General features: G+C 48.2%; 1 protein-coding gene across 1 annotated transcript; it reads left to right on the top strand.

Moving 5' to 3' along the window:
• Nucleotides 1–11925: 11925 nt before the first annotated feature.
• LOC146359220 (uncharacterized) lies at nt 11926–19817 on the top strand. The gene is made up of 3 exons (XM_084831058.1): nt 11926–12174; nt 13464–13629; nt 19427–19817. The coding sequence occupies exons 1-3, from the start codon at nt 12073–12075 to the stop codon at nt 19504–19506; spliced, it is 348 nt and encodes a 115-aa protein (XP_084687184.1). The 5' UTR covers nt 11926–12072; the 3' UTR covers nt 19507–19817.
• The last annotated feature ends 936 nt before the right edge of the window (nt 19818–20753 follow it).

Below are 20753 nucleotides of genomic sequence, written 5' to 3'. Positions count from 1 at the left end.
CAGCTGCCGCCGCCGCCGCCATTTCCAGTTAAAAACAAAACAAAACAAAAAAACGTGATAGGCTACATAAAGATTTACGTAGCCTATCATGGCTAGATTTTTAAAAAACACCGTGATAGGCTACGTAAATGTTTACGTAGCCTATCACGGCTGATTTAAAAGAAAAAAAAAACACGTGCGTACGCAAATGGTGGCGCACATGGGCGCCGCCATTTCCGTTCCTTATTTTGGCACGTCTTTGTTTACATAGACTAGTTTACGTTTGTTTACGTAGACTAAGACGGCAAAAATAAGGGGAACGCAAATAGCGTAGACTCTACGCTATTTGCGTTCCCCTTATTTTCACCGTCTTATTTGCGTTCCCCTTGTTTTTGCCGTCTTAGTCTACGTAAATGTTTACATAGACTAAGATGTGCCAAAATAAGGAACGGAAATGGCGGCGCCCGTGGGCGCCGCCATTTGCGTACATGCGTTTTTTTCTTTTAAATCAGCCGTGATAGGCTACATAAACATTTACGTAGCCTATCACGGCTGACTGCAGGGACGCAAACGGCGGCGGCTATGGCCGCCGCCATTTGTGGAGCCAGCCGGCCAGGATTCGGGGGGGAGGGATGGAGAGCCTCCATCCCCCGCTAGAATTTTGGGGGGGAGGGATGGAGCGCCTCCCCCCTGGCCAGAATTTTGGTGGGGAGGGACGGAGCGCCTCCCCCTCCCACGAATGTCACCCTTCGAAAAGTGACTTTCGTACACCCCTAGTTGTGCGTGACCGGCTACATGGGTGGGCCCAGTTGGAATATGGTGCAGCTCCCAGGAAGCCATGGTCTCCGTGAAGTCCCGAAGTGCCCCTGTGAGGACAGCCCCCAAAAGTACATTGAAGTCCCCCAACACCAACAAATTAGGGGACTGCACACGCACATCAGAGACCACCTCAAGCACCTCAGCCAGGGAGTCAGTCGTGCAGCAAGGTGGACGGTACACGACCAGAATCCCCAGACTACCCTTCAGGCCCAACCTCCAGTTGACTTGATTGCACCTGAGTGCCCTCTCCAGCACTGTGGAGCCCATTCTGCTCCTGGTATACTGGGGAGCTGCAGTCAATGAAACAGGCTGGATGTCAGCTTTAGCACAAATGGCACAAGACTTGAAGTGAAGATGACTGAGCATGCTCTAGAGTGCATAATTGTGCCTACCATGTGCCAGTGCGGGCAGCAAAGAAGGTTTATTTTGCTGCCTCCATTGCGTCCTCAAGTAGCCGTCCAGTGGAGCTCTTCCAGGTAGTCCAGCGATTGTTAACATCTTCCCCAGTAAATGGGGCCCTGGCCCCATTGAGAACCCACTGTTTTTGCATCGCACTTTGAGGACAAAATCCTAAAATCCCTCTGTCTCCGCAGAGAACTTGATGCTTTGTTAGTGCAGTACTAGTCAAGGTGTCTGATACCACCATTTGCCTGATTTTGTGGCATCAGTTCCAGTTGTTACGGCCAGATGATGTAGGGATGTCAGAGAATTCCGCCACGGATCTCGGTGAGGCCGAATGCCACTGCATTCAGCCCCCCAAAATCCATGGCAGAACGAAGCGCCCCACCCCGTGAAATGGGCCCGGAACAGAGCACCTACCTGCTGCCATCCGTGCTGCATTGTGAATGGCGGCCGCGTCTGCGGCCACCATTCGCTTCTTCCATATAGCCATGATAGGCTATGTAAGTATTTATTTAGTGGTCATTAGGGGATTTGGAGCTAGATGCCATCAATATGCTGATGACACACAGCTCTATCTCCCTGTGACATCTGAATCAGGAGAGGCTGTGCAAGTCCTGAATCAGTGCCTAGACTCAGTAATGGGCTGGATGAGGGCCAATAAATTGAAGCTGAATCCTGGCAAGACAGAAGCCCTGTGGGTGAGTGGTTCCCGGTCCAGGAGATAGGCTCATTGCCTGTCCTGGATGGGGTTGCACTCCCTCTGAAAGATCAGGTCCACAGTCTGGGGGTACTCCTAGATCCACCATTGTCGCTGGAGGCCCAAGTGGTCACAGTGGTTCAGAGTGCCTTTTACCAGGTTTGGCTGGATCGCCAGCTACGGCCTGTCCTGGACAGGGATAGCTTGACCACGGTGGTACAGGCATTAGTAACCTCAAGACTGGACTACTGCAGTGCGCTCTATGTGGGGCTGCCCTTAAGACTGGTCTGGAAGCTGGAGCTAGTGCAGAATGTAGCAGCTCGCACTGGCTGCCTATTCGCTACCAGGCCAGGTTTACGGGATTAGTACTAGTGTACAAAGCCCTAAACAACTTGGGACCAGGATACCTGAGAGAGCGCCTCCTTCCTTACCAATCTGCCCAGTCACTGAGGTCATCAGCGGGCATGTTCCTGGTGGTTCCACATGGACCCATGGCCTGGCTGGAGTCCACCAGGAAAAGAGCCTTCAGTGTGGTGGCCCCCTTCCTGTGGAATTCCCTGCCTTTAGAGGTCAGGCAGGCGCCAACATTGTGTTCCTTCTGGTGCCTCCTGAAGATGTTATTGTTTCAAGAGGCTTTCCTTGCATGACCAGCCATGGTTTGTTAAATTCCACTTCATTGGGATTTGTCTTTAAAAAAAAAAAGACGTTTTAACTCTTTTAACCTGCTGTTTTATTCTTTAACTGCGTTGTTCATTGCTCCGAAATCTTCTGATGTGGAGCAGTACATCAATATTGTAAATAAATAAATAAATAAATAAATAAATAAATAAATAAATAAATAAAACATTCACTCTGATTAGAAGCTAGAGGTGCCAGTCACAAAGCTAATACCCCCTCTCCCCCCCCCCCGTTGTTTTCCTTATATGTGTTGGATAATAGGAGCAACTCTACATGCTTCCAGACAGTAGGGGGTGATAGAGAATGTCCTGTAGCTTGATCAGTTCCTATTTCCTGCTCCCTCACTTTCGTCTTGCTTCTTCTTCCTCTTGCCTCTGCAGCAAGTTCCATGTGGCTCTCTCCCTGAAGGAAGGAAGCAACCATTCTTCATGCCTTTGCTCACTTACCCTCACACACCCAGCTTTTGGAAGTGCTTGTAGTTAAACAGTGTTAGATAGCCTTCTCTGATGATGTGTATAAAGGCAGTAATAAAAGGAGGGAGCAATCTTATGGGGATAGGTGGCCGCCTCTGAACTCGGAGGCAACCACCTATCCAATGCAGGGTGGGCATTGCACAGAGGGGATCTTTGCCTTCATGCTCTGGCTGCCCTGCATTTGTTGCTAGATGGCTGATTTCGGCTGTCTAGCTGCAGCACTTTGGAGTGGGGGGTGGCTGGCTGGCTGGACAATGCATAGGAAGCACCATACTGGTCCTTCTGATGTCCCTGCCCCTCAGGGTTTTCCACCCCAGGCTTTTCCACCCCAGGAATGCCCCCTTTCCTCCTGCTCTGTGCTGTTCTTAGTGAGCACAGAACCCAGGACAATTTGCACCACCTATGAGGGGGCAGGGGAGGGGGCAGGGAGGTGTTTTTTTAGGAACTGATCTCAGAGCATGGTTCCCAAAAACCTAGATCCTAGAGCTGTCCAGTCGCTGTCTAGCAGCCATAGGATTGCGCCCTAAGTTGATTTGAATTTCTTTTAAACTGGGTCTAGCCTGTGTTTATTGCCTCCAATACTAGGGATGGCAGAGAATTCCACCACGGATCTCGGTGAGGACCAATGCCAGTGCATTCGGCCCCCCGAACTCTGTGGTGGAACGGCCTGCCCCCCCGCCCCCCCCCGCGGATCCCCCCCGGGACGAGACTTACCTGGGGCTAATCTTCTGGGCAGCGGCGGCGACAGCTTCGGCAGCGGCGGTGGCGGCTGGTCTTCCGACCAGCTGCCACCACCGCCATTTGCAGTCTTGTAAACACACACACACACACACACACACACACACACAAACGACGTGATAGGCTACGTAAAGATTTACGTAGCCTATCATGGCTGGGTTTTTAAAAAAAACAAAAATCGACGTGATAGGCTACGTAAAGATTTACGTAGCCTATCATGTCTGGGTTTAAAAAACAAAACCCGTGTACACATATGGCCGCTGCCATTTGCGTCCCTTATTTTTGGCCGTCTTAATCTACGTAAATATTTACGTAGACTATGACGGTGAAAATAAAGGGGAACGCAAATAGTATAGCAGGCGCTATTTGTATCCCTTTTTGATTCGCTGTTTTAGCCTACATAAATATTTACATAGGCTAAAAAGGCGAATCAAAAAGGGACGCAAATAGCGCCCGCTATGCTATTTGCGTTCGCCTTTATTTTTGCCGTCATAGTCTATGTAAATATTTACGTAGATTAAGACGGCCAAAAATAAGGAATGCAAATGGCAGCGGCCATAGCCGCCGCCATTTGCGTACGCGGTTTTTTGTGTGTTTATTCCCAGAGCACTCCGCGGCTGGAAATCTGGCTGCGGATGGCTCTGGCCTGGCTGGGCCTGGCCAGCTGCTCCGCGGAGCTGCCGCGGAGCACAACCAGCTGTGGAGGATTCTGGGGGGGAGGAACGGATCGCCTCCCACCCCCATCGAGGATTCCGGGGGGGAGGAACGGATCGCCTCCCCCCCCCACCATCAACATAATCCGCGGAAAGGTAAGTGACTTTCGTACATCCCTATGACCAATACTAAATGCTGTGTTGCCACACTTTCTCTCTATAAAGCAACTCTGCTGTAAGTCATACCAGATTTTCCAACAATATGAAGAGCTTGGGGAGAAAAGTACCAGTTTTTGGAGACATACTGTCTATGTCCCTGTCTCCCTTGAATCCAAATTAGGGATGTCGTGAATGTTCATTTCCTGCTTCATGTTTGACGATTGTCTTGCAGTTCGGCCTCCTGAACTGGAGTTTGTAAACCCTCCCTCTCACCCAGTGCTGTTTGGCTGCAGCTGAGCAATCCCCCAAAGTCTTGGGTGCTATGGCAATCCTGTTCACACGCTTTCCCCGGTCTTTGCTGAGCAGCTGCTCGGCAAACAGCTCCAGGGGCTAACCCTTCTTTTTTTTTAGGGATGGTGGAGAATTCTGCCACGGATTTCAGTGAGGCCGGATTCTGTAGAATCTGGCCCCCCGGAATCCATGGCGGAACGGCCTCCTGCCTCTGCCTGCAGAATCCCCCAGGACGGCACTTACCTGGGGCGGATGCGGCGGATTCAGCGGCGGGTGTGGATTTGGCGGCGGTGGGTGCGGCAGCGGCCTGGTCTCCTGGCCGGCTGTGGCTGGGCGCAGCGTGCGGAAATGGCGGCAGCTATGGCGGCCACCATTTGCGTTCACTATTTTTCACCATTCTAGCCTACGTAAATATTTACGTAGGCTAGAACGGCGAAAAATAGCGAATGCAAATGGCGGCCACCATAGCCACCGCCATTTGCGTACGCATTTTTTTTTAACTTTGCTGTGATAGGCTACATAAATATTTGCGTCCCTGTACTTAACCATGATAGGCTACGTAAATATTTACGTAGCCTATCATGGTTAAGTACAGGGACGCAAATGGAGGCAAATATAAATGGCTGCCACCATTTGTGTCCCTGCTGCCCAGCGGCCGGATGTCTGGCTGTGGGCGGAGCCGGCCGGCAGCTTCGCGGAATCCCCGTGGAGTGGAACTGGCCAGGCAGGACTCCGGGGGGAGGGATGGAGCGCCTCCCACCCCCACCATGAAGCAGATCCACGAAACAGTAAGTGACTTTCGTACATCCCTACTTTTTTTGTGCATTTCCCCCCGCCCCGATGTGTGCATCTGGATATATGCGTATTTTCTGTGTGGGAAAAGAAAATTGTGCAGTTCCTAGGGTGCTTCTGATTTTGCGCATTTACCTGATTCCATATATGCGTATTTTCAGGGTGAATTTTTTTTTTGCCTGAATGATGGTCATTTCATTCAAATTGAAATGGGCCATTGTCCTCAATTTCTGCAAAGCGATTGCAAAGTACTATTCCTTAACACTTGCAAGTTGATAGCCACCGAGCAAGAAGATGTGTGCTATTATGGGGCAAATCTCTCCTAGAACTTAGAATTTTAGTCCAACATTTGAGAGAATACGTACGTTCACAAGCAGAAAATACAGAAAGAAAAAGATTGTTGATTCATAAATCAGTATATGCCCGCGTATCTTTGGGCAGTGCTTTTCAATAGGGAAATAAATTGTTTTACTGTGTGCTTTTTGGTTGTAATGTATGTGGATGGAGGCCCAGAGAGCTTTGGCTATTGGGTGGAACTGGGAATTCATTGAGGACAATAAAATACCCAAATAAATAAATAAAAGGGCAGTGTGGTCTTGGTCTCTTGGTTGTGGTGGCATTTTGTGTGTTTGTGTTTCAACTTGGCCGGGGTGACCACTGGGTTGTGAGAGAACCAAAAGGACAGCCCAAGAAATATGCCCATAATGGTGATACCACTGCCACACTAGTGGGAATTATATACTATTAGGGGTGTACGAAACCCCGCTTACCTGGCTCCGCCGGGTTCCACAGGTGGGGGGGGCGATCCGTTCCTACCCCCAGAATCCTCGATGGAGGGGGGAGGTGATCCGTTCCGCCCCCCCGGAATCCTGCCTGGCTGGCTCCGTTCCATGGCCAGGCCGCGGAGCCGCTCGCCGGGCCAACCTGCAGCGAGGCCTCCAGGCGCTGCCTGGTTGGTGCAGACACAAATGGTGTCCTGTGTAGGGGACGCCATTTGCATCCCTACACCAGCCCGTGATAGGCTAAGTAAATATTTATGTAGCCTATCACAGCTAAAGCAGGGATGCAAATGGCGTCCCCTACGCCATTTGCATTCCTGCTTTAGCCGTGATAGGCTACGTAAATATTTATGTAGCCTATCACGGCAAAAAAAAAGGGAACGCAAATGGCGGCGGCTACGGCGGCCGCCATTTGCGTCCCCTTTTTTAGCTGTGATAAATGGCGTCCCTGCGTTAGCTGTGATAGGCTATGTAAGTATTTACATAGCCTATCACAGCCATTCGAAAGACACGAATGGTGGCTGCAGACGCGGCTGCCATTTGAGGAGCAGTGGAACAGCTGACCAAGGTAGGATCCGTTCCGAGCCCATTTCACGGGGTGGGGGGGCGGGGGGCTTCGTTCCGCCATGGATTTCAGGGGGCTGAATGCGCTGGCATTTGGCCTCACCGAGATCCGTGGCGGAATTCTCCGCCATGCCTATATACTATATATATCTGGAGAAATGGGAAGTTCCCTTTCCAGCTGAAGCAGGCATGGTGCTAGGCTGGGCTTTGCAGCAGGAGCCAATGTCTCCTTCTCAGTCATGCAGACTGGAAATGTGCACAAACCTCATTTTCTGCAATTAAGCTTCTTGCATTTCTGTGTGTTTGTCGTAGTGTGGCAGCCATCAGACCCCCCCCCCAAATAAACAGGGTCCCGATGTCTCATAGTAAACAGCTGGAAGACCTTCATGAGTAGGAAGAATTGCCAGGCAGGGCTGGAGTTTCTTGTGGCCCACTGAATGTGCAGTGCATTTTTAAAAAGCTCTCCTTGTTCTCTCATTTCTTGTTATGATTTCACTGGAGCTGTACATATTGGAGTACCGTTGTGTGAGGAATTTAACCAACAACACATTCCAATATTGATAAGAGAAGACAGAAATGTGCCTTTTCTGCACAGCAAGAATTACTCCAACCCTCCTACCTATATGTTCTGAAAAGTATTCTCCTCGCCAATAACAAATAGTCAGATTGCTGCTTTCCAACCTGGCTCTTACTGCACTGGGATGACTGCAGTGACTTACACTATACACCAGTCCCATGAAACCTGTGTCAGAAGTTGTACAGTTTAACATTCTCAAGCAGAGGTATTGCTTGCTAGGTATAGAGAAGGAAAGGCACCTCTTCCATTCAGACACAGTAGCATGCACCTAAATCAGTCCCACCCCCCCTTTCCACAACCAGGCATGTGAATGAATATCTGACTGACCGTAGTCGATAGACATTCAGTTATATCCCCAGGCAGTCAGCTAAAAAGAATGAATGAGGTACTTAGTCACCTGCCCCGGCCCGTCATTTATCATGGAAATGCATTCTTAAAACAAGGGAGAGGTGATTTTGCTTGTTGCCCTCAGTTACTAGATGAACAGTATTGATGATTTTTGAGTGAGTGGGTCTTCCCACATTCTTCCTAATGAACCTCCTCCTCTTCATTTTATCCTCACAACAACAACCCTGTGATATCGGTTGAGCTCAGAATCTGTGACTGGTCCTAAGTCACCCAGTGAGCTTCATTAAAAAAATTCCCATGTCTGCTAATCTGCGGTAGCACTGAACTGCCCCCTGCCCCCCCCAGCATATAATTGTGCATATTTTCAGACAACAAAAGACTGAAGTGCCCAGGCTCCTTGTCAAATGTCAATGCATTAGCAAAACAAAGGAGAGGAGGGGTGGCAGAATCAATGAGTGAGTCATAGAGATGACTCATTATGCTAATGGCTTCCAGAATGAAAAATGGTTGGATTCATTCACTACACAGAAAGATAATTGTTCAATTGGGAAACATGGGTACCTGCCTCACATCATCTGTCTGATCCGGGAGGAAAATTAGCACATTGCAGCAACAACTCAAAAGACCTCATGTCCCCTCCTCCCCAAAATCACTGTAATGGCGAATGGATGATCGAGCAATACTTTATACAAATGTTGCGCAGATGTAGCTGAAAGTGCACATTTCAGAAATTTAAAAGTGCTCAGATTCAAGGCTTTGTGTGTGAACATCCCCGTTTTGCGCATAGTAATCACCAAGTCAAAAAAAAAAAATCAGCAAAGGTGCAATCGGTTCGTGGAGCAATCAACAGTGATCGTCGAGGAGGAGAGGCGAGCAGCAGGAAGTTCTCACATCCCTAATCCAAATTGCTAACAAATCTTCAGGAGTGTTCAGTTTTGGTCTGCTTCGATTCAGACTTCTCCTGAATTTGTCTGAATCAGTCTGATACAGTTCTGGATTCAGACGAATCTGAAGAAAGCCCCTAGTTTTTTAATATATAAGGGAGAATTCAAGATCCCTACCTGGAATAAGAAGTGCTATACTTCAACAACAGATGCATCACGTGAGATGTCTAACTCTGTATTTTGCCTCTATAAAACATGACGGATATGTGCATGAATGAAGCAGCTGTGATCCTATGCACACTTACCTGGGAGGAAGTCCTATTTTGTTCAGTGGAACCTATGTATATGTAGCCATGTATAGGATTTCACTGCAGAGAGCTTCGGCTATTGGGCGGTATAGAAATAAATAAATAAATAAATAAATAAATAAATAAATAAATATAGCTTCATTGGGTATCAAAATAACATCAGTTACTTTTCCCCTCAAGTAACAGAAATTGTATTTGGTGGGAAGATCCCCTGTGAATCAGCACACAAGCAGCTAATTGAACAGATACTCGCAAGGGAGGCAAAACAGGCAGAACATTTCCAGAGCTCATGCTCATTTATATTGGTCAAGGCTTTCTTGGGTTCATAAATAATGCACTTTTTTCAATCAAGAGAGATGCAAGGTTTTTTTTAATATATAAATTCATCAAAGCTGTGTAGAAGGTTTTAGTGGCTTATAAATCTTACCTCATATTGGACTGGGATACTTCACAAAAGGTGTTTTAATACATATGTCTTTTAAGATTGTACAGTCTAGTCTACTATGAGATTCTAGACACAGGGGAGCAATGGTCTGCTATCTTCTAACTTGTTTTTATTCTACAAATAATATCCTTCTCTATGGCATAGTATGCTGTACTATGTCTGGTTTTGTTTTGTTTTTTAAGCAGAAAGACCTTTATTATTGTCTTCTACACACAACTTCCACAACCTTCTCCCAACATTTTTTTATCTATCAATCCAACCCCCCCACATACTATTTAGTTGTCAAAAAAAGGTATTTCATTCTTTAACATACACTTACTTTTCATGTGATTATAGTAGTCAGTAGAATGAGCAAGAAAATGCAACGTATAAAAGATGGAAATAGTACTGCTAGGCCTGCATTGCTTGAAAATTGTGGTTCAGAGTTAAAATGTAGCAGTGTGACACCAAGATGCTGGCCTGGTACCCTTTTGACAAATCTGATGGAGGAATATATCTATTCTATTGCTGAAAGTACCTGCTCACTACTAATGGCACATCGCCATAGCAACTACAGGCCTAAAGAATTCTGCAGTAAGTAACTAGTAGTTTAAACTGACCTTTTTTTTTTTTTTTTAAGAAAAGCATAATAAAATAAAGATGTTTGTCGGTATGGCTGTGGTGTGTTGTCTTATGCTTTTAAGTTCTATTAACAAACTGGAAACAGAATTGAATTTTCAATGATTTCACCATATCCATATTATACATTAGATTGTAATTCATCACTCACTGCAAGTTAGGCTTATTAAACATAGTGGGACTGCTCTAGTTGTCAGTAATAAACTATTGGCTAACAAATATACCTACCTTCTGACTTTGCTGACATTTTGGTCATCACTACTTGTGAAATTGATTATCTTTTTCTTCATGCAATGAATTACGTTTAATATCTAGGGCTGGAAGCCAAAGAATTACATTAGACACACCCAAGGGCTTGTATATGCCCACCTATCCTTTTGATTGTTGGTTTTCTTTCAAAAGTTGAACAGCAGGCTTGCCTACCTTATGGCAAACTACAAGTGTTGAAATACTGGGTAGTATCAAACAAACATGGGCAATGTCTTAGGCAGGCAGTAGAGAGATCTATCAATATAGGGTGGGTCAGAAATATTTTAATAAATGAATGAATAAATTGACTGGCCATAGTCAGGCAGCAAGCAGGCCAAAAACTTGAAATCAGGCAACAGAAGACTAAACATTCTGCTAATTACATAGAGTATAGCAGAATTTTCCCTACTTTTGTGTAAGTGTGTGTGGCTCTAATTTGGATTGGGACCATGACACTCCAGGAAGTTAAACCTTCCCCCTCACCTGTTTTTCAACCAAATTCCACACAACCTTCATTGGAGGAAGAACATGGTGGCAATGATGCCCAGCAGTTATGGAAGTGTGATATCGGAAAGTGGCACTGGATTGGCCCTCTGGTGTCACCTGACTCTCAGGGCCACTAGGAATATGGGCTTTTGTGTCCCAGCTCAAACTGTCTGCAGTTTCCTCAGTCTCACCAGCAGCCCTGATGGTGCAGGGAGCAGGGAACTAGGGTTGAATTTGCAGGGGTGGCCCAAGTGGGGTGTCACCAGCAAGATGATGGTTTCCAGTAGGGTCGTTCAGGTAGGCAAGCCTCATATCCCATTAATTAAGTTTCCAGACTGAAAAAGTACCCCCAAACCTAAAATGCAGGAAGCTCTACAGTCAAGAGTACCTCCACTTCATGCATCATCCTCATGCGTCATCCTGCAAGAGGTGGGCCACCACCCCATCAAAATATTTTATTCACCAATAGAACACAAGGCACACCTGATACTTCAGAATGGGTATGAAATGCTACCTCAAAAATACTAAAGGAAACTCATGTCGGTTGAAGAGATGGACTACATCCTATGTGGGAGTCCCTAGTAACACAGAAGAACGTGAAGTTGGCCACTGCTGAACAACAGACTATTGTATTCACAATAAAGGATTTCCTCACTTTCTCAGTGTTTTAACTCCCATACTTTATCAAAGGCCTTTCATGAGGGACATGAAGATAAAACACTTGAAAAAGTGACTGTGTCCCAATCAGAATATAATTCTGTTTGTGAGTTACTGTTTGACTCCACTTTATATCACTACACTATTAAAAAAAAATCATAAAAGAAAATGCCCTACCCGGCGCCAGCTTGTCTGGCTGAAAGGGAGGGGCCATTGTGGGCGGGTGGGGTGACAAGACGTATGGGCCTCTGATTGGTGCACCCCAGTCACACCACCAGTCGGGGAGGAGCAGGCCGAGTTTTCTTAAACTCGACCCCCCTCCCTATCTCAGCTCTTTGGCGTGACGCAGCTGTTGAGAGCTAAAGACTCGCCTAGATTCGATGAGGGAATCTTGCCTACTGGAGACCGGCTTCGTCGTCGTCTTTCCAGCCACCTGGACTCAGTGTGCTTCTGCACACCAAAGCTTCTAATCACGCATGGCTATCGAGTTGCCGGCACTTGCGGCGGGTCTCGTGTGCTCCGGCGCCGCTCCCTCTGGGACGGCGCCTGCTGGCCGTCGGGAGAGCCAACGTTGCTGGGTGATATCATGTCTGCCCCCCCCATCCTTCCCTCCCTCCTTGCCGGCTCTTCTCCTCGAGCGCCCGCCGCGGCCCCGGGTTGGCCAGCGGCGCGGTGGCGGTGCTCAAGCACAAGACCTCTCCTCTCCACAGCCAGCCGTAACTCCTGCGTGAGCACTGGCTGCGGCTCCTGGTGTGCGCTCCCGGGTGAGGCACCTTACTCCCTCCCGGGGGTCCGGGTGGGGAGGCATGTGCCCGCCCGCCTCCTCGCTCGGCCTTTGTTCACCCCTCCAATCACCTCGCCCGCCCGCTCGCTTGCCCACCCGCCCGCTCGATCACCCGCCCCCTCATTCATTTGCCTGTCCGCCCGCCCGCCCGCTCACTCACTCGGTCGCCCGCTCTCTCACCCACCCGCCTGCCCGTTTGTCTGCTGGCCTGCCAGCCGGCTGGCCAGCTCTCGGCCTGTCTGCCGGCCGGCCTGTCTATTAGACCGCTGGCCTCCTCCGGGCTCACCTTCCGCCAGCCTCCGCCGGCTGCGGCCTTGCGCTTGCCTTGCTGGGGCCTTGGAGGCGTTGGTGCCGGCGAGGGGTGGTGGCGGCGCACGTTGAGCATGGCGCCCGGTCTCGGCAGCTGTGTGCCTGCCTCCCCCCCCCCCTCAGCTTGACAGTTAAGATGGCCTGGTGGGGAGGGGAGTCTGGCTGCAGAGCCAGAGGCTGGATGTTTGACCCCCAGTGCCTTAGTTCTTTTCCTATTTGCATCTCCCCCCCCCAAATTAAATATTTAATTAATTCAATTGTGAAGCAGCCGCGGCTTCCTGTTTGGTGCCTCCTGAGCCAGGGCGCCCTCGGCTGAGGGCGCCCGCGCTCAAGCGCGTCTCCATCACCGCTGATTATTAAAAAAAAAAAAAAACTTTGCTGCGCCTCTTGAGCTTTAATCTCTCGGTCCGCTGATCGTGAAGATTGTGAGGTAGCTGCCTGTTGCCCGGGGTGCCCACTTGCTTACTTAAGTCTCCGATAGCAGCTAAGCTTAACTCACCTTTTGCATCATGCCTCCCAAGAAGGTCCAAGGTGGTAAGAAAGGGAAGGGGAGGGCCCCTCCCCCCCTCCCCAAAAGACCGCCGCCAAGGCCCGATTCTGAGTCTGATGAGGACTCAGACCCAGTACTGACATCAATTCTTTCTCGTTTGGAAGCTGCTGAGCGTTCCTCAGGGATCCCTCTCCCTTCCCCAGCCAGGCCCAAAAAACCCTCAGTGGTCCAGCCTAAGCGAACGCAGCAGCAGACCCAACGCTCGTTGCTCCTTTCTATTTCAGGTCGCCTGGACACTATTGAGGCATCCACCTCCTCTTCCTCGGCTCTTCCAGAAGGCGCACCGCCTTCAGTCGAGCTCCTCCCTTCTGTGGCCTCATCTTCCCTGGGTGCGCAAGCAGCAACGTCGGTTTTTCCAGCTAGATCAGAGCACACCCATGATTGATACAGGTGAGACTGCTTTGGCACCTCAATTCGCATGGCCGGGCATGGGGCAAATCACCCCATGGGGTTGGTTGCCGTGGTTTACCCTTCAGGGTGGCCCAGTCCCCCCTCTCTCACTTCCTTCAGTTACTTCAGCCTCCCCAGTTAGTACTCCCCAGCCCGTTGCCTCGGCCTCAACTCCCAGTTCAACTGCTCTGGTGGCCAGCCCACCTAATTCAGTGGGGCCTGGCGCCTCATTCCCCTTAGCAGGAGATGCCACCACGTCGGCCCCACCACTGCTCCAGCCTCATCCGCTTAACGTCGCCTCCGCCAGTGTTTGGCAGGGGCCCGCCGGTTCGGTTCGGGACCCCCTGGCTTCCCTATCTCCTCCTCTCCTAGCCCCACAGTTGTCCTCGGTTGACCCATGCGCCAACCTGAGTCGAGGATCTATGCCCACTGGTGCTACTTCCTCCCCTATTGGTTTTCACTTAACCATTGCCACCAGAGAAAAGATTTTGCGGGGTGAATTTACCGATGTCTTTGCCCTGCTCTTTTGTGAGCCCGAACCCAGCGATAAAGATAGGACCAGTGACCGAGATCCTGAGCGGAGCAAAGCCCGCAAGGTGCCTCACACCTGGGCGAACTGGTTGCCAGGTTGTTTAATTTACGCTGGCATCCTCCAACAGAGATTCCCTGAGAGGGCTTGGGTTCTCACCAAATACCTTGACATAATATACAGGGCTTACACTGAATATGAAGGGAGTGCATGGCTGGCCTATGATGAGGCCTTTCGAAGGAGGGCCGCCATTGACCCCTCCATGCACTGGGATCTGAAGGACCAGGACCTTTGGCTCCAATTCATGACCTCTTCTAGGCCAGGCTTCAGTGACAGGTCCAACAGCGGCCACATCCTGGCCAAGCTGTCGCCCGCAATAGCCATTAGGCCTATTGTGGGTCCAGGGGTTCAACACCGCTGGCTGTGCTGGGAGTTCAGCTCCAAAGGTTCCTGCTCCCGAAACCCATGCCGCTTCTGGCACGAGTGCTCTCTTTGTGGCGGTCAACACTCCTGCTCCTCCTGCCCGAGAGCCAGAGGTTGGAGAGGTCCCCCAAGGGATGGCCGTGGTGGCAGAAAACAGGGCGGTGGGCACCCTACCCCTCTCAAAGGGCCCCAGCCCAGTTAAGATTCTTCCGCTCCTTCAACTTCTAAGGCGTTACCCAAATCGTCGGGCAGCGATCTACTTGGAACGCGGCTTCACACTGGGTTTCAGGATCCCCTTTATGGGTCTGCGCAAGCCATATTTGACCGGTAACCACCGGTCTGTTCTTAGCATGCGGCGCTTGGTGCAAGATAAAATTAACAAAGAAGTTCAGTCAGGTTGGGTCATGGGCCCCTTTTCCTCGCCCCCGCTAACCAACCTGCGGATTTCCCCTTTGGGAATTATCCCCAAGAAATCGCCCGGTGAGTTCAGGTTAATTCATGACCTCTCTTTCCCCAAGGGCCAGTTGGTTAACGATGAAATCCCAGATTCCCTATGTTCCGTGCGTTATACATCCTTTGACACTGCGGTAGCCATGATAAGAGCCCTGGGCCGCGGGGCATTGATGGGCAAGTGTGATATCAAATCCACGTTTCGCATTTTGCCTATCAATCCTCTGGATTTTGATTTGCTGGGATTCTCCTTCCAGGACAAATTTTACATCGACCGCGCCCTCCCTATGGGATGCTCCATCTCTTGTGCCATGTTTGAAACATTTAGTACCTTTCTGGAATGGGCCATACGGGATAAGATGGGCTGCGGTGATGTGGTCCACTATTTGGATGACTTCCTGTTTGCTGGACCCGGGGACGGCAGTCAATGCTCTGACCTGATTAAGGCATTCATATCCCTTAGGGATGGACAAAAGGGACTTACCTGGTCCCGCAGCTTGCTTCGCGGTGGGGGGGAGGCGCTTCGCTTCTCCCCCCGAAGTTCAGGCGAGGGGGGGGAGGCGCCCTGCCTCGCCTGGTCGAAATTCAGGCTGAGGGGGAGGCACCCCATCCCTCGCCGCCGAAATTCAGGCCGGGGAGGAGCGCCCCGTCTCCCCGGCCGCGAAAAAAAATAAAGTAAAAAAAACAACACAGACACCCGTGATAGGCTAGTAACGATTTACGTAGCCTATCATGGCTAGATTTCCAAAGTCAGCCATGGTAGGCTATGTAAATCGTCACGTAGCCTATCATGGGTGACTTTGAAAAAAAAAAAAGCGCGTACGCAAATGGTGGCGCCCATGGGGTGCCACCATTTGCGTTCCTTAGTTTGGCACGTCTAGTCTACGTAAAGATTTACATAGACCATGGCGAAAATAAGGGAACGCTATTTGCGTTGCCCTTATTTTCACCATAGTCTACATTAATATTTACGTAGACTAGACGTGCCAAACTAAGGAACGCAAATGGCAGCGCCCCATGGGCGCTGCCATTTGCGTACATGCTTTTTTTTTTTAACTCAGCCGTGATAGGCTACGTAAACATTTACGTAGCCTATCACCGTATTTTTTAAAAATCTAGCCGTGATAGGTTATGTAAATCTTTATGTAGCCTATCACTTTGTTGTTGTTGTTGTTGTTGTTTTTACTGGAAATTGCGGTGGTGGCAGCCGGTCGGAAGACCGGCCGCCGCCACTGCCGCCGAACCGCCGCCGAACCACCACCGGAGCCACCGCCGCCAGAAGGATTTGCCCAAGGTAAGTCCTGTTCCGGTGTGTGTGTGTGGGGGAGCAGACTGTTTCACCACCAATTTCGGGGGGGCCGAATGCGCTGGCATTCGGCCTCCCCGAGATTCGTGGTGAAATTCTCTGACATCCCTACCAAATACACTGATCAACTTTTATTAATTGTGAAGGGTAACTGAAATTTGAGTTTTCTTTGCAAGTGCTGAAAGCAAGGGCTTCTTGAGAGAGGATAAGCAGGTGAAACACTGAAAAGTCCATGAGGGCAGACGGACTTGGATAAATTTAGTGTGCTGCTGCTTCAGTTATGACTCATTTGAGTCAAGAACGGCTTTCCCTTAGAACTTCAGGGACTATAACAAACAGTCTGTGATGAGACATATATGTTAAGAACATCAGAAGATAATATATTTTTTTCCCATTCACATTTTTGTTAGGAGGTCTCAATGGAAGGATTTGCCTCGTTCTCCGTGTCTGTGATCTAGAACTGTATGTTCTGAATATTCTCCAGTGCACATTTTTGTGGTGTGCCTGCTGGGTTTGGGGCATACTGTGGTATTGAACTAAAGCAGTGGCTTTTTTGGCAAGTGACAAATCCAAAGTATACAATTCTACCACTGAGGGTGCCTACTAGGTTAACTATGCAGCATGACTAAGGATGGACAAATCTGTCAATTTTGGTTTAGCTCAATTTCTCATTTTTTCTGTCTTAGGTTCATTTCATCCCAAACTTCAATAATTTTTAAAAAGAAGTTTGCATGAAACTTTTTGTGTGTTTTGGTGCACATTTCTCTTTATACACACATTTTGGGGCAGGATTTTTCCTAATGTACTTTTTTTTTTGCAAACAATGTTCCTAATATAATAACTTTTTAACATTATTTTCATACATATATCTATTCTGTGTGTGCGCTTTCCCTAAGATAGTCACTTCTGTATGTATTTTTGATTGGAAAACTACATGGAGAAGTTTGAAGGGTGGGTAACTGAGTTTTGGTTGGGGTATTGGTTTTTGCAAGTGTGAAATCAGGTAAGATCATGTTACAACATGGAACTGAATACATTTTCCACCCATCTCTAGGCATTAACTGCCAACTCTCCTGCCCTTCTTCTCTAGGCATGCTATAAACTCCTGCTTGCCTGTGCCACTTGCCTGTATATCTTTAGAGGTGGAAGGGAAAGTTGTTCTTTTCCAACTCAATCATACTGGGAAGGTGGGGCAGGTTTATAAACTGGAATCAAATACAGAATGCCCGCCACAATAAGAAATGTGTGAGGAGGGGAAACATCTGTGTGGGGTAGTACTAGACAATTCTGAATGAGTGATTTGTTTACCAGGCTGCCTATATGTCACAAGAAAAGGTAGGTTAAGTGCTGACATTCTTGGCTTTAGTGTTCAGGGCTTGTGGGTTTCATGGTCAAGGGGAAGGAATAGCAGATGTCAGTGAGCCACCCGTTAAAGAAGTACTGATAATTTTATTCTAGTAGTGAATATTATAATAGATGGAAGCAAAAGTATTTGGTCTTAAGGTAATTTAGTCCTACTGCTACTATAATTGTATTTTGGGTTGGGATAGCATAGCAACTAGAAGTGTGAATTGTGAACTAGAGTAACTATGGTTAAAATCCACCCTTAGGTACAAACTCAGTAGTGGATCTTCAGCAAGCCACTTTTATCACAACCTACACACACCCCCAGCCAATCATGGGGTTAGCAATATTGACTTACTTTAAGAATGTGGTTATAGGGTGTCCTATAAATAATCTCAATAAATGAATACTGAGATAAGGCTGTGAAGTGTTTGAACACTCAAAAAAGCAGTATATAACTGACAAATGTAATATTATTTATTGTATTTACATTCATGGATTTTATTTATTAATCCGATTTCTATCCTGAGCTTCCTTTAAAGACCTTATGGTGATGTACATGGGTCTCCACTCATTTTATCCTCACAACAACCTGTGAAGTAAATCAGGCTGAGAGAAAGTGGCTGGCTTAAGAAGCTTCATAACTGAGTGGGGATTTGGGCCGTGGTCTCCCCAGTGCTTGGGGCCGCAGTGGCTTAGTGGTTAAGACGCTGAACTGCAGACTGGAAGGTCGGCAGGACAGCAGTTCGAGACCCAAGTGCTGCGTGATGGAGTGAGCTCTCATCTTCAGTCCCAGCTTCTGCCAACCTAGCAGTTAGAAAGCAAGAAATTGCAAGTAGATAAATAGGTACCGCCTTGGCGGGAAAGGTAACAGCGTTCCGTGCACCTCGGTGTTCAGTCATGCTGGCCACATGACCATGGAAGCATCTTCGGACAGCGCTGGCTCTTCGGCTTAGAAATGGAGATGAGCACCACACCCTAGAGTCGGACACGACTGGTTGGGGACACCTTTACCTTTTTTTACTCCCAAGTGCTAGTCCAATAATCTCTAACCACTACAGATGAAAAGTGCTTCATGCTCTTTAACATCTTCATCGTCAGTGTCACAGAAAACCTGAGAGAGAAGTGATTGCAATTCCTGTTTTGTAAATCTGGATCAGAAGCTGGGCAAAAGTGCTTTGCTGGAAAGCACTTGGTGAATGCTTCTATGAGCTCCACTATCTCTCAATGTTAGTTCCCATTTGAAAAATGAGGAAAAAATGCATTTGATATTTCATGAAGTCATCGCAATCAAGAGTGGCTAATAAATATAACAAGTGGGATCTACAACAAAATATTGCAGTGTGGGGTGCTCCTCTTCACTGCTACAGTTCGTCTGCCATGGCCTCTTCTGAGGTGTTCCATCCCACTCCCCAGCCGTCGGTCTGCTGTCTGTGGCCACTGAGCACACACAGTTCTCATTGAGCTGTCTTTGGAGTCCCCCCCGTTACCCCCCCAAAGAGTGTTGGTACTTCTGCAAACTTTGTGATTCTTCCAAGCCTGCTGACACCTCCTCTTGCACATGGATGGTACTGTTTTGATTACATAAGGACTGGCACTCTCGGAACTGAGATTCCTCTTAGTATATATGATGATAATGAAGGCTTCAGGTTCTTCTGGTCCCATCTAGCACTTCTTGGTGCCCCTTTCATGATGTAAACATTGATACTTTTTTTTCCTTTTGTACTTTTTAATGTGTCTCTCAGCCCTCAGCATTTCCAGCTTTGGAGGAAGAGGAAGTAGCTGTCAGGAAACTTCCACCGTGCCTGGATACAGCTTCAGCTGAGAGCCTCCCTCCCTCCTGCTACCAACTGCCACTGCTGAGGACTTCAGAGAAAGAGGAAGCAGCAACCCTTCTGCTGTGTTTAGCTCTGACTCTATGACCTGCTGAACTTTGATCCTAGTGCCTGAATTTGCTTTTTTCCTCCTCCCTCCCAATCCCCTTTTATCTTGCACTGTGCCTTTTAGATTGTAAGCCTGTGGTCAGGGACTGTCTTATTTCTTATCTTGTAAGCTGATGTGGGAGCCTTTTCAACTGAAGGGCAGAGTACAAATGTTATGAATAAATAAATACATTGAATGTCTACTTTCTGTGAGAATGACTGGCCTAGCTAAATTACTCTTCTGCGGTATTACAGTAATTGATGACTTGGCATATAAAAATTTGTGGTTTCTTAAAAAAAATAATCAAACTGTCATTGATAGGAAAGAAATGACAGTATTGTTTAAAAGGCTTTCAGTAATTAGTGGTCTGCTGTAGAGAACAGCATCTCAGTGGAATTACGATGAATTGCGTATCTCTGATAAGCTTTATTGATTAATATGTCTTCTGCGCATGTAAGAGGAAAACTTGGAAAAATCAGACATACTTAGGTTTTCTCTTGTTTCAGATTTATAGGTGTATCTAAGAGATCACACTTTTAATTAGGACCATGGGTATAGTTTTCCTTAGAAAACCTAATTTGCAGTGTTCTCGGGATGTTGCATGATCTATTGTATTTATCTGGTGGGTTTAAAGCCATTTATTGAAGCATGCTATTCCATATTGCACAACCATGGTGCAATGAGAATGCATATCTTAGGGTGCAATCCTGTGGCTGCAAGTCAGTGGCTAGATGGCCATAGGATTGTCCAGTTTCCAGGAATCGACCTCAGAGTCTGTGCTCCAAGGTCGCTTCCTGGAAAACCACCTCCCCGGAGAACGACTTAGTAGGTGGCACAGATCATCCCCAGGCTCTGTGCTCATAAGAGCAGTGCAAAGTGGGGCAAAAGGCAGCAGTCCCTGGAACAGGGAGGGGCACGGAGTGCATAAGTGCTGGTACGACGCTTCCTATGCATCATCCAGCCTCCCCACCCCACGCTCCGTCGTCCCGTCGCTAGACAGTCAAATTCAGCCATTGAATCGGAAATGCAGGGTGGCTGTAGTGGACAGGAGACAATCCCCTCTGTGCTCCTCCCACCGTGCATTGGATAGGCAATTGCCTCTGAGATCAGAGGCTGCCGCCTAGGGATGCTCTGCGGAACAGGGATGCT

This window comes from Heloderma suspectum, chromosome 1, assembly GCF_057233095.1.
Source record: "Heloderma suspectum isolate Gila_16-S chromosome 1, 16-S_ref, whole genome shotgun sequence".
NCBI classification, from domain to species: domain Eukaryota; kingdom Metazoa; phylum Chordata; class Lepidosauria; order Squamata; family Helodermatidae; genus Heloderma; species Heloderma suspectum.
This window is presented reverse-complemented; position numbering and strand designations above follow the sequence as displayed.

What these genes read in the sequence shown, in the direction of transcription:
- LOC146359220 (XM_084831058.1), top strand. Translation starts at nt 12,073, where the DNA reads ATGGCTATCGAGTTGCCGGCACTTGCGGCGGGTCTCGTGTGCTCCGGC. An exon ending in GGGAGAGCCAACGTTGCTGG is followed by an intron (nt 12,175 to 13,463) that starts GTGATATCATGT and finishes TTTCTATTTCAG; the next exon opens with GTCGCCTGGACACTATTGAG. An exon ending in CACACCCATGATTGATACAG is followed by an intron (nt 13,630 to 19,426) that starts GTGAGACTGCTT and finishes TGTGTCTCTCAG; the next exon opens with CCCTCAGCATTTCCAGCTTT.